This window comes from Rhincodon typus, chromosome 26, assembly GCF_021869965.1.
Source record: "Rhincodon typus isolate 14 chromosome 26, sRhiTyp1.1, whole genome shotgun sequence".
Lineage (NCBI taxonomy): Eukaryota > Metazoa > Chordata > Chondrichthyes > Orectolobiformes > Rhincodontidae > Rhincodon > Rhincodon typus.
The window spans coordinates 42,646,683-42,660,687 of NC_063357.1; the positions used below are offsets into that span (position 1 = coordinate 42,646,683).

The 14,005-nt window shown below is 41.1% G+C and overlaps 1 protein-coding gene across 1 annotated transcript in view; it reads left to right on the top strand.

Moving 5' to 3' along the window:
- The window catches only part of LOC109915327 (SH2B adapter protein 2), a 125,375-nt gene that overhangs the window by 32,362 nt on the left and 79,008 nt on the right, over positions 1-14,005 (top strand). The window contains exon 3 of the mRNA XM_048612402.1: positions 3,616-4,490. Coding sequence (XP_048468359.1) covers positions 3,642-4,490 — 849 coding nt within the window. The 5' untranslated portion in view covers positions 3,616-3,641. The remainder of the gene's footprint in view (positions 1-3,615; positions 4,491-14,005) is intronic.

The window sequence follows — 14,005 nt, forward strand, 5'->3', positions numbered from 1 at the left end:
TTTTATTTCGCTCTTTGAACTCATATTACTTGAACTGATTTGTATCACAGCCCATTTAGACAATTATTTTCTAAGGACTATGTGGTCTCTTAATTCTTCCCATTAAAATGTTTTGCCTCTCTCATCTATACTGAGGTTCTTTACAGATCCATTTTCCAAGTTTATTCTTGCTTTTTGTCACAGTTCTCCTCTTCTATTTGAACTACACCCTAGCCCTGCCAACAGCTTGGCACCATCTACAGACTTTGAAATTATCTTTGCATAAATGAAATATGTTCAGGAGTCAGAGTGGACGTGATCATTTCTCTGGTTCATTTATCAAAGATATTATTGGAAACAAAAGTCAGCACTTGATGAATTCAGCAGATGCTTTTCAACTGTTCTATGGCACTGACATACATTTGGCAACACATGTCAAGGACTTCATAACAGCAACCTTTTTGGAATACAAATTCTGCAAATTTCAGACTACACCCTCTTGCAATCTGACAATGTAACAATGCAATTCACATTGTTCTCCATCTTTAATAAGCTACAGTCTTCCCCATCTATTTCTCCATTGACGGTTTCTGTTCGCTTGGTCTTCCATTTAATCTCTGTGTTGGTTATGGTGAATAACTACACTTTTTAATATCACTCATGATCTCCTGTGTTCTGGCCAACTGTACCCAAATTTGAATCTACGTGGCCCCAGAAGGGCAATTCAAAGTAAGATTGTCTTTGATCTGTAAGATGCTCTCCCAGTCATCCAATAGCTACCACAAATTCAGTACCAGACCATCCGTTCTGAGCACCCTGCCATGAACTAGATGGCACCTAACAGACTAGCACATTCTGGATGTATGTGAGCAGTGCAGAGGAAGATCCTTACACACCTCTAACTTTTAGCACTGCCTCAGTATACCGCTTTCTCCAAACCTCAAGCATGTTCGCTTTAGTTGTGCTGAAGTGCACAATTTGTTGATTGTTCGGGGATCAGAGAAGTCCTTTCAGCTGTGGCTGATTTGTAATTGAAACTTTAGATTCATTTGGTGAATTTACACCAACTGACAGAAATTAAAGTTGTTTGGGGTATAAAAGCTGCCTCTGATAAGACCATAAAATATAGGAGCAGAAGTAGGCCATTTAGCCCCATTCAGTGAGGTCATGGCTGGTCTGATAATCCTTAACTCCACTTTCCTACCTTTTTTCCTATGACCCTCGATTCCCTTACTGATTAAAAATCTATCTAGGCCTTAAATATACTTATTCTTATTGAAGGTCATAATATAATGATTCTCCAACTCCCATTGATCCCACCTGGGTTCCTCAAAGATCCTTCAGGGCTCTCAAATTTCACTGTGCACTTTGTGGGAGCTCTCAATTGACTTGAAGAGACTTCAACCTTCCGGTTAAAAGACGACTTTCCATTGTAAGTGCTATACAATCCACCCTGAGAACTAAATGCAATAGTGTGTTAGCAGATTTTCACAAATAAAACAAGTGCCAAAGCATCCAGTAGGATGGCTCACAATTGCTGATGGTTGGGGTCCAAACCTGAACGGGCCTCATGTCTTTTCCAGAATGAATGAATGCTGAATCCAGCCGCAGGAACGTCCGACAGAATGGCAAAAAAGCACCTTTAAAAACCACTGAAATTGACAAATGGGAAATTATCCAGCCTATTGGTGATGCTGTAATGAATTTATCTAAAATTAGCAAGCAGATAAGAATTGCTCAGTAGGTTCCTCAGCTTCTAATATTGCTAATATTATGAAATGTGAATGAAACCGTTACTTGATTTGTTGGGAACTTGCTGCCCATCAGTGTACGGGGGAATAGCGATAAATACAATCGGAAATAACCATGGTTCAATAAGGATGAAGGATTCACTGTATAAAACTCAACTGGGGGCATTGACTGGGTGAGGACATGGCCAATTTGAGTTGGGTAAATAACCAATCGATATTTAATATGTAAACTGTGGGTAAGCATGAAGACTACTGACGTTCCATAGGGAAGGGGGTTAGTAAAGTCAAGTTGCCATAATCTTACCAGACAATAGGGCTGCTCTCTCATTAGAGCGAGAGATGACTGGTGGTGATTTAACCTGAGGGCCACCACACCTCAGGCATGGGGGAAGAGGTTGAGAAGGAGAGTCTTTCATGGTAACCTCAGCTGGTGATATGGATTGAACCCATGCTGTTAGCATCATACTGCTTGATAAACCAACCATCCAGCCAACTGAGCTAAACCAACCTCTGGTTAGTAAAGTAATCAAATTGAGAATGACATATTGAGTCTAATACCAATGCCAAACCTTGGAGATATCAGAGACTACATTGAGAATTCTGTGTTGAAGAGAAACTAGAACATGGTATTTATAAGAAAACTTGCTGCTGCTCTGGATGTGCTTTACTATATCAAACTCAAACATGCCTAGTTTGTCTCTGAACATGCATTATCAGCAGGGAAGTAGCCATTTCCTGTGTGATTTATTTTAACATTGCGCAATGGGCGGTTGCTATGTGTTCAGAAATATAAAAGATATATGTATATTTATACACTACTCTTTGGTTAGCAGATTTTAAATCTTTGCACATCCCTTTTCTTTGCTTAGTCAAACTGTCCCTCACCAATCTGCTCCTCCAATCAGTGACACAAATATTTAGCCAGCTCGTGACTCGCCTTGAATAATCTCACATGCATCAGTGAATACAGGGAGAATTGGTGATCTGTTCTTCTGGCCCTGCCTGCAAGGGGCAGCGGGAGGTGGCGATCACAAAAACAAATGTGCAGAGAGGGGAAAAATAGCAGAGCTGAACGTGAGTTGCTGCTGTTCAATACTGTCTGTTTGAGCTTCTCACACAGCTAATGAATTATCAGTGTGTTTCATTCTCCCATTGCTTGGTGACCTGAACATTTTCTTTTTCTTTTTTTTTTCCTCCCTCCTCTTCGCTGTTTTGAACACTGAAGTGGTTTTTGATCTCATTCAGTTAATATTTACAACGAGAGACCACTGAAACGTGTTTGCTCACAGTCAAGTGAGAGATCACAGATCCTTGTGACAAAGCTGTTTCCAGGAGTCCAACTTATTTCAGAACTCGCGAGTCCTTTTGCTTTTAAAGGGAAGAGATCTTATTCAAAATTTGTCGTGCAAACCTTTGAAATTTAATGCTTCAATAATTTGGCAGAAGATTAGGGGGTGGAGCGGTAGGGTAGTTAAATGAGACTGTTTAAATTATGCAGTGAGTTGTTACAACCTGGAGTTTGCTGCATGATGAACTGGCAGAAATTGTTTAAATAGTTAAGTTTTCAAGAGAGAATTGGATATAAATTTGCAACTGAAAATATTTCAGTGTTGTGTGGGGGTGGGAGGGGAAGGGTTGGCGAGTATGGTTAACGGCTAACTCTTTCAAAGAGCTAGTACAGGCACAATGGTCCAAATGGACACTCGCTGTACCATGTGATTCAGTGATCCTTTCGGGGCAACACCTTGGTTCTGAAACTTTGTTGGTTGCTCAATGTTTTTGAGATGAACAGTGCGTTGGTTAGTGTGTTTGGTGCTCACTCTAAGATCACCTACAGCAGAGGTAACCATGGATTTTTTTTCTCTTTCTGTCTCCCCTCATACAGCTTAATCGGGCTTCAGTGAATTCGCCATGAATGGTGATTCTGAAAGTCCGGATTCTCTACAACACGTTCCAGACTGGAAGGAGTTTTGTGAAGTGCAGGCACGAGCTGCAGCGGTTGAATTTGCCCAGAAATTCCGGATATTTATAAGTGAGAATCCCCACTACGAGTGCCCAGGGATAGAGACCACTTTCTCACAACACTTTGCCTCCCATTTTGTGGAATACTTTGCCTCGGAGGTGAACAGGCCATATCTGTCTGACTCCCCGATCAAATATAACGTTGCTCCATTTTCGGACATCCAGAACTGCCAGCTGCCTTATGGCAAAGAAATCCTCCAGAGGAAAGTAAACTCTGATTCCCTTGAGAGTATAGACAGCACGTTGAACTCGAGCAGGTACCTGAGGCAGGCGCAGGTCTGGGACATGTCGAACTTTGGCCATTCCAGGAGCTCGGAGGATGTTTCTGTCACTGCTTCTGGCAGGTCAAAGTTTAAGAAAGGGTTTTCTCTGCGGAACATGAGCGTGTGTATGGTCGATGGAATGAAGGAGATTTTACAATGGCGCTCCTCTGCCGAGCCACTGCTGGATGCTGGGCAGGGCAAAAGGTCTATGAATCAAGACTCCTCGGGGAGTAAATCGGAAAGTGAGGTCCGGGACAGATGGAGCCACAAACTGGAACGTTTGCGCTTGACCCGATCCTCATCTGCTAAAGTGGAATTGCTGGATATACAAAGAGAAGGCACTTTGAGGTACATGGTAGCTGATGACTCTAACTCGGTGAGCAGTACACAGTGGCAGAAGTGTCGGCTGTTGTTACGAAAAGCGGTCAGGCTGGAGGGAGAACGCTTCCTCTTGGAGTTTTATGTACCACCAAAGGTAAGATAAGAAGATCCAGGATGTGAGAGAGCTGGAATTTACTGCCCATGTCGGGTACTACCGCAACCAAATGCTGCTGGGGATTAAAGAGATAAGTTATGGTGCACAAACTTGTGTCCCAGAAGGTTGAGCACAGTCAGAATAAAACATAGGAAATGGTAAAGGATAACGAGATGTAGAGCTGGATGAACGCAGCAGGCCAGGCAGCATCAGAGGAGCAGGAAAGCTGACATTTCGGGTCTGGACCCTTCTTCAGAAAACTTCTGATTCACTTCATTTCATTCTGAAAATTTCTGTTCATCTAGCTCTACGCCTTTGTAATGTCAAACTCCAGCATCTGCAGTTCTTACTATCCCGGAAATGGTAAGGTCTCTTGTAGCATTCCTACCTCTGGACCGGTTGATGGAGGTGTTAGCACAGATTTTTTTTTAAAAAAAGGCCTTTCACGGGGCCGATTGGATTGGATTCTGGATTCTGAAACCAGATTCCAGGCCAAGGGTTATAACTTTAAAATTAGCTGGCTATTTAGCAATGAAACTGTGAAGCAGCTTCACTCCTAAGTTATAGAAACCTGATTGTCTCTTCTTCCAAAACGCTGTGTCTAGTGGGAATTGTTTTTTTTTGAGGCTGAGGTTTATAGAGGTCAGAGTATTGAAAGAGATGGAGCAAGTGATTAAATGAAGCTGTATCAATCAGAGGAACTGACTTGAGACGCTGAATGCTGTTGCTGTTCCTGTGCCCTGATGGACTGCGATTGTTCTGCATTGAGATTGATTGATTGATTGATTGATTGATTGATTGATTGATTTTCTTTTCATCTGAAAAAAAAATGCAGTCACAGATTCATAGAGATGTACAGAACAGAAACAGACCCTTTTGGTCCAACTCGTCCATACCAATCAGATACTCTAAACAAATCTAGTCGCATTTGGCCCATAACCATCTAAACCCTTCCTATTCATACACCCATCCAGATACCTTTTTTTTAAATGTTGTAATTGTACCAGCTTCCACCACCACCTCTGGCAGCTCGTTCCATACACACACCACCCTCTGAGTTGAAAACGTTGCCCCTTGGGTCCCTTTTTAAATCTTTACCCCTCTCACCTTAAACCTATACCATCCAGTCAAGGGATAAATTTGTCGGGAAGGATAATGAGTGAGACGAAAGGAGATATTCACTCGGGGTCAAGAATAAGAACAGACAAAATAGGTGCAAGAGTACACCCTTTGGCCCTTTTTGAGCCTCCTCTTCCCCCCACCCCGGATCAATAAAATAATTGCTTCAATGTCTCCACCTCTGCACATCCCCTGATTCCCTAAAGACCAAAACTCAGCCTAGCCCATTCTCTCATATATTCAACAATGGAGCATCCAAAACCCTCTGAAATAATGAATCCCAAAGATTCACAACCCTCTCTGAGGGAAGAACAGCTTCTCATCTCAACCCGAAATGATTGGTCCCTTTTATCCTGAAACTCTGTCCACTATATTCCACATTCATAGCAAGCAACTCTCTGTTATCTTCCGTGTTAAGTCCCTTCATAATAAGAATAAAACATAGGAAGTGGGAAGTCTCTTGTAGCATCCCTACCTCTGGACCAGAATGTCAGGCTTCAACATCCACCTGCCCCAGAGGTATGTCTGAGCAGATTGATGGAAACAGCAGGAGGAAGCCTGTTGAGCTTGCTCTACTCTTCCATGTGATCATAGCTGAACTGATTAAGGCCTTAGCTCCATTTTCCTGCATACCCCCTAAAAGTCCTGGACTGCCAGGTCTATGAATCCATTCAAAGTGGATTGTCAGATTTTTAAATGACCTAGCCACCACTATTCTATGTGGAAGTGAATTCCAATGGCTAGTGGTCCTCTGAGAGAAGGAATTCCTCCGCTTAATAAAGGATATTCTGTTCTTTTGTTTTTAAATGGCACCCTTCCTAATTTTTCAATTATGTCTCCCAGTTCTTGATTTCCCCTATGAGGTGTTGCATCTTCTCAGCATCTACTCTCTGTCAAATGCCCCTCAGAATCTTAAAATCTCAATGAGATCATCTCATTCTTGTAATCTCCAATTGGTATAGGCCCACTACCTCAAGTAAGCAAATTAAAAATTCACATGCTATTCTAGATGTGGTCTCACTGAGGCACTGCAGTTATAGTAAGTCTTTCCTATGTTTGTTTGGACTCTCTCCACCTCGCAATAAAGGCCAACCTTCCATTGGTCTCCTGGCTTTTGCCTGACCTACTTGGTAACGTTTTGTGATTTGTATACTAGGACACCCAGATCCCTCTGTACTGCAGCATTTTGCAATCTTGCTCCATCTAAATAATCTTCTGCTTTACTATTCTTCCTGCCAAAGTGGACCACCTCACATTGTTCTGTATTATATTCCATCTGCTGAATCTTCACCCACTTACTTAACCTGTCTATATCCCTTAGCAGACTCCTTGTATTCTCCTCACATCCAGGTCCAATGCAACTGCTGGACGAACTAGGCTGTTGACTAGTGCAGCAGGATTTGGGGGATGTGGGTGGCAAAAGCCGGCGAACTCTTTGAAAAGAAACATTGGAACTGCCAAAGACTTAGCACACTGCCTGAAGGTCAGAAGTAGCAGAACCCATTCCTGGTTCCTGACAGACATTCTTGACATTTAAATTATCATCAGTTAAACAATAGATAATGTACTAATAACTTTCGTGCTTAGTCTAAGTCCTTATTTGGGCCCCACTAATCCCCAGATGTCTCTAATCTTTCTTTAAAATGGTAATCTCCAACTTGGGTCAGGTGCGATGATCAATCTGTTTTCTGACTAACCTATCTTAAGGTTTGAAGAAATTCTTATAGAATCATACAGCACGGAAACAGACCCTGCTACCCAACTCACCCATGCTGACCAGGTTTCCAAAACTGAACTAGTTTCTTTTGCTTGTGTTTAGCCCATATTCCTCTAAACCTTTCCTCTCCATATACCAGTCCAAATGTTTTTTAAATGTTGTAATTGTACTTGCCTCTACCACTTCCTCTGGCAGCTGCTTCCATATATGCACCACCTTTTGTGTGGAAAAAGTTGCCCCCTTTTAAGTCTTTCCCCTCTTAATGTTAAAGTTATGCTCTCCAGTTTTGGACTCCCCTACCCTGGGGAAAAGACCTTGCCTATTCACCCTATCCAAGGCCCCTCGTGATTTTATAAACCTCTGTAAGATCACCGCTCAGTCTCCCATGCTCCAGGGGGGGAAACAAAATCCCAGCTTATCCAGCCTCTCCTTTTAACTCAAACCTCCAGTCTCAGTAACATCCTTGTAGATCATTTTTGCATCCTTTCCAATTTAACAACATCCTTCCTATAACAGGATGACCAGAATTGTATACAGGATTCCAAATGTGGGTTTACCAATGTCGTAACATGACATACCAACTCCTGTATTCAGTGCTCTAACTGATGAAGGCAAGCATGCCAATTGCATGGGATTTGTATTTAGTCTGCCAAACATCACTCTCTAGTTGATAGATCTTTAATTTGATGCGACCTATTTGAAAGTAAATCCAAGTTTAGCAAAATTGCCAAATGTGATGTTTAATTCAGATGAAACAATCTCAATTAATGAACATGTTTCTCAACAAATTTCAGTGGTGCACGTTAACTAGCCAGATAGAGAGAATTGGTTTTACTGGGGTCCTTGTGGAATAAACTAGTGAGGTGTCAGTGAGATTTTAGTTTCTGATACACTAAACTTTTGTAGACTATGGAGAGAAGGCAGAAACAGAATTGCCAAAGAGGTGAGAGACCCAAATTTTCCCTTGGCTTGTGTCTCATTCCCTATATTTAAGGCCAGTGAAGATTTTAATTGTTGCAGTAGCATTTCCAGTTGAAAGAATTCCAACAATAAATAAAGTGCAAACTGACTGACATTTTAATTCTGAGATGCTGTGTGAATAAATACCAATTGAGAGAGAATTTGATTCTGAATTCCATTTCAGGTTTAGTTAACCCTGGCTGTCCTGCCTGATTAATGGATTTTTCTAGTTCCTGGAAGGCATTGCACCTTTCTACCTCCTCTGCACTCAGGTGGAAATGCCATTAGTTGAGTTTGTACTATCAAACAGTATTTATCAGCTACTGGCACCACAGTGACTTACTGCAAACAGGAGCTGTTTCCAACCCACTCGCACTAACACAGGACTTAGCAGCGGGAGACTGTTTGCTTGATAAGATCGTGGCCAATCTAATTATACTCTCAACTTTACTCTGTACCCCACAGCAAAAGTGCTCTTTAGTAGTAACAGCCATAATATAATTGAATTTTACATATAGTTTAAAGGATACAAGTATGGGTCCAAACCTATTGTTTTGAATTTAAACAAGGGTAATTATGAGGGCATGAAAGCAGAGTTAGGGAAAGTGAACTGGTAATTTAAGGTTAAGGTAATTCAGGTTAAGGGATATGTCAGTAGAAATGCAGTGGCAAACATTTAAAGGGATATTCCAGAAAGCACGGAATAGATACATTCCAACACAAATAAGAAAAATTCTAAGGGACAAACCATGATTAACTTAAAAAAGTCTAAGATAGTATCAAAGTCAAAGTAAAGACATATAATTGTGGAAAATATGCAGCTTGACAGGTTATAAAAACAGCAAAGAATTATTAAAAGATTAATAAGGAGGGAAAGAATTAGAGTATCAGAAAGAGTTAGGCAAATATATTAAAGGAAAAGTTTCTGTGAATTATTAAGAATTCTCTGCCACTGAAAATGGTTGATGCCAAAACATTGAACATTTTCGAGAAGGAGTTAGATATAGTTCTTTGGGCTAAAGGAATCAAAGGATAGGGAGAGAAAGCGGTAATGGAGTAATGGGTTGGATGATCATCTATGATCATCTTGAATGGCAGAACAGACTCAAAGGGCTGAATGGCCTGCTCCTATTTTCAATGTTTGTGTTAAAAAGGAAAGTATTGATCCTAAACGAGTCTGGGGAATGAGTAATGGTGGATTAGGAGTTGGCAAATGAATTAAATAGATTTTATTTCAGTCTTCACTAAAGAGGATAGAAGTAGTATCCTGGAAATAGCTTTAACTCAGGATTTGAAAGGGAGGGAGAAACTGAAGAAAATTACAATTAGCAGGGAAGTGATACTGAGTAAATTGTTGGAAGTGCAAGTTGACAAATCCCCAGGTCCTGATGATTTTCAACCTAGGGTCTTCATTAAAATAAGTCACTGTCAGATAGTTTATGCATTGGTTTTAACTTCCCAAAATTCATTAGGTTCCTTTTAGATTTTGGAGAAAAGCTAATGTAGCTCCTTTATTTAAAAAGGGAGGGAGGTAGACAGTTGGAAACTACAGATGGTAAGCTAACTGCCTGTCATAGGGGAAATGTTAGAAGCTATTATTAAAGATATAACAAAATTCCCAAAGTAGCACTTGCTTCTCATTGCCCTGTGTGTGGTCTCAAACTGCTTGTTTTTGCAAAGGGCTGGTGACTCACTCCAAGTTGCAACTGCTAAGTCAGCTTCTTGCTCCAGTCACTAAAACTCATTCAGGAAATCACTTTCTATCGATTGTCAGATAACTGCTGCTGCTAGGCTGTTTCTATTAAGCTAGGTTTTTAATTAGCCTGCAGTATTAAAGTTTTAGGTCAGGCTCTAACTGTCAATCTAAATTAAAGATTGATAAAAAACATACCAGAAATATCCCACCCACACCATGCACTTTGTCCCCGTCTCCACTCTGTGCTCCTGCTTTGTGCACACTTAAAGCCTTGTCTGATGCTGTGCCATGATTAGAATCAAAGTTTATTTCAGCTGAGGTCGTCCACAATGAATTGTTTTCAGTCTCATTTCTCCACTTTGTTTGATTTATGGGTTGAGCTGGGAATTGGAGCAGATTTCCACTTTTGACTGGGTTCTCCTTCCATAGGCAGTGAAGAGGAGGAACAGGACTAATACTTGCCCAGGTCACCACCTTGGTGACCTGCTTCTTCCTGCCCATGACCATATTTTAACATGATGGAGCTGATGGTCACAAAAAAGTCTGAAAAAACTGCTCTGAAGATAAGCGTTTCTGACACAAAGTCAAGTAGTTAGATTGAAAGTGCGATGGGAGAAGAATATACTAGGGTTTAGGCTTCAGTATCTTTGCATAGAGAAATACCTTAAATGTATTTTTGCAGCAATGTGTGATACAAAAAGGTTATTGGGAATTTTTAGAACTGAACGAATGAGTTAAGTTTCAAATAGATCTCTGAGGAATAATAGCCTGCAACAAATTTTACAGTTGTCTCATTTGTGTGTTTTCCAGTAAAATAGTCATACAGCATGGAAAGAGACCCTTGGGTCCAAATCTGCTTTTAAAGCCACGTTGAAAATCATAGGAACGTGGAAACCTAGCAATAAGAGGAAGCAGTTTTGCCCTGCCCATCCCCCAGACCTATTTATCTATGAACTAAATTCAAATACCTGCTTGTGTACACATTCATAACTTTGGTTAAGAAAGATGTATCAATCTCTATTCTAAACGAAAAAACTCTTCATTTGTCCATGAGAATGTGGATATCACTGATAGGCCAGTATTAATTCCACATCTCTGTTTGCCTCAAAGGGTGATGATGAGCTGCCTTCTTGAACTGCTATAATCACAATGCCATTAGGGAGGGAACTCCAGAATTTTGATCCAGGGACGTTAAAGGAATGGTGATATATTTCTAAGTCAGGGTGGTGAGTGACTTAGAGGAAAATTTGCAGTATCTGCTGTCCTTGCCCTTTTAGATGGGAGTGGTTATGGGTTTGGAAGATGCTCTTGAAGGGATCTTGGTGAGTCATTGCAATGCATCTTGTAGATAGTATGCACGGTTGCTGCTACTGAGTGTCGGTGGTGGAAGGAGTGAATTCTTGTGGATGTAGTGCCAATCAAGCAGATGGCTGGATGGTGTCAAGCTCCTTGAGTGTTGTTGGGGCTGCACTCATCCAGGCAAGTGGGGAGCATTCCATCACACTCCTGACTTATGCCTTGTAGATGGTGGAGTCAGGAGGTAAATTACACACCACATTTAATCTAGTGCCAACTGCCTTTTGCAGAAGTGAGTTTCAAACTTCTGTTACACTTGCTGTGGGTAAACGGTTCTCTCAAATGTATAAAGCCAGCCTAAGTGATTACATGACAGCAAACGAGAGAGAGAGCAGCCATGTGTTAAACTTGAGTGAAAATAGTTAGCATTATGTAAAATAAAAAGATAATCTTATCAACCCCATAGACTTGAGTCAGCTGTATAGATCCTAACAAGTTTCCAACATCTTTGAAGACTCCAAGCCATGATAACAGACTTGTGTGTTAAACTTGTTTCCTAATTTCAAACCTGAAAGGAGGCTAGAATTTTAGATGATACGCTGCTCCTGGCCCTGCATTTCTCATCCAGCAGAAATATTTTCTTTCCATCCGATTCCCTCAACATCTTAAACTTTGATCAAATCATTTCTTAACTACCCATAATCCAGGAATTCACCCCTAATTGGTGTAAACTTACAACATAATTGAATCCTTGGAGTCTGTACCATTTTGTTAAATCTACATTGCAGTTCCTCTGAATAGTTTAAAATCTCCTGCGGAGTGTATATTGCCCAGCATTTCATTAGCCTTCCTGATTAAATTCAGAATTGTCAGTGACATTTTAATGATCTATGTAGCTGGACCTCCAAGATTTCATGGATCTTCACATTTCTGGCTTTTCATCATTTAGAAAAATTCTCCTGTGTCCTTTTTAAGGTGCAGTGTACAGTGGAGGTGATGGGGTAGTGGTCATATCACTGGTCTAGTAATCCAGGAGGCCTGGTGAATGCTCAGAGCATTAATGGTTAAGGCATCTCCCTTTGGTGTGGAGTGTACTATTATCAGAAGATTGACTCCAGTAGACTCGATGCTGCAATCTTTATGATAGTCAGCTGGTAGGTGTTGGATTTTGAGTCTTGCTTGGGGGGTACACACTGTATTAGAATACAAGAGATCCTGGCTTCAAATCATGGATGAGGCCTCATGGTGTCATTCATTTTTAAAAACATAGGTAGGAAGGAGACTGAAGTCCTGACGCAGAACTTGGAGTTAAGAGGAAAATTAAAAAGCAGAACCTCAAGAACAGTCATCTCGGGATGTACTGGTGAGCATTAGAACAGGAAGTGGAACATTTGAACACGTGGCTGGGAATTGGTAGGAGTGAGGGTGTCAGAAATCTGATGCCGTGGGACCAGTTTGGAGGCAAGTGGCATCTGTACAAAATAGACAGGTTAAATATAACAGGACTGTGACTGATAAACTGTCAGGGAGATTTACACAGGCTTTACACTGGCTTGTATGAGGGATAAAAACCTGAGGGGTAACCCAAATTGGAAGGAAGTAAATTTGAAAAGGTTCCAGGGAAACTAGACAGTGGGTGAAACAAAACCAAGCATTGTGTATATTTCAAACATGGAATGATGTCAGAAATCTCCCTGAATGCACACAGCATTCATAACAAGGTCACTGATCTAAAGACACTAACAGAGAAATGGGTATGAACTAATTGCCATTACAGAAGCATGGCTACGTATAAACTTGAAAGGGTTCAGAAAATATTTTATAAGGGTGTTACCAGGATTGGAGGGTTTGAACTGTAAGGAGAGGCTGAATAGGCTAGGGCTAGGTTTCCTGGAGTGTTGGAGGTTGAGGGCTGCCCTTATAGAAATTTATAAAATCATGAGGGACATGGATAGGGTGAATAGTCAGGTCTTTTCCCCAGGGTAGGGGAGTCCAAAACTAGAGGGCATAGGTTTAAAGTGAGAGGGGAAGGATTTAAAAATGACCCAAGGGGCAGATTTTTCACACAGAGGGTGGTATGCGTGTGGAATGAACTGCTAGATGAAGTGGTGGAGGCGGGTATGGTTACAACATTTAAGAGGCATCTGGACAGGTACATGAATAGGAAGGGTGTAGAGGGTTATGGACAAAATGCTGGCAAATGGGACTTACATTAATATAGACTATCTGGTCAGCATTGACAAGTTGGACTGAGGGGTCTGTTTCTGTGCTGCACATCTGTGACTCTAACTATGTTCACTGTATTCCAGGTGTGGTCTGACTGGTGCCTTGTATAGTTTTAGAAAGGCCTGCCCAGTTGTTATCCTCCATTCCCCACCACTCTGTTTGCTTTCCTATCATCTGCTGAACTTGGATGCTAGTTTTTTGTGATTTGTGCATTGGGGTCCCTAAATCCCTGTGTTCTGTAGCTTTCTGCAGTCTTTCTCCATTTAAGTAATATTAAGCTCCTCTATTCTTTCTGTTAAAGTGTATAACCTCACATTTTCCCTCACATATTTTATCTGCCATGTTTTTGCTAACTCCTTTTAACCTGAACATATCCTTCAACAAACTGTCATCCTCACTACTTGCTTTCCCACCTATTTTTGTGTCAATTGCAAACTTGGTGATGGTATGTTCACTTCCCTCATCCAAGGCAACAATAATATATTGTAGATAAAAAGGTGC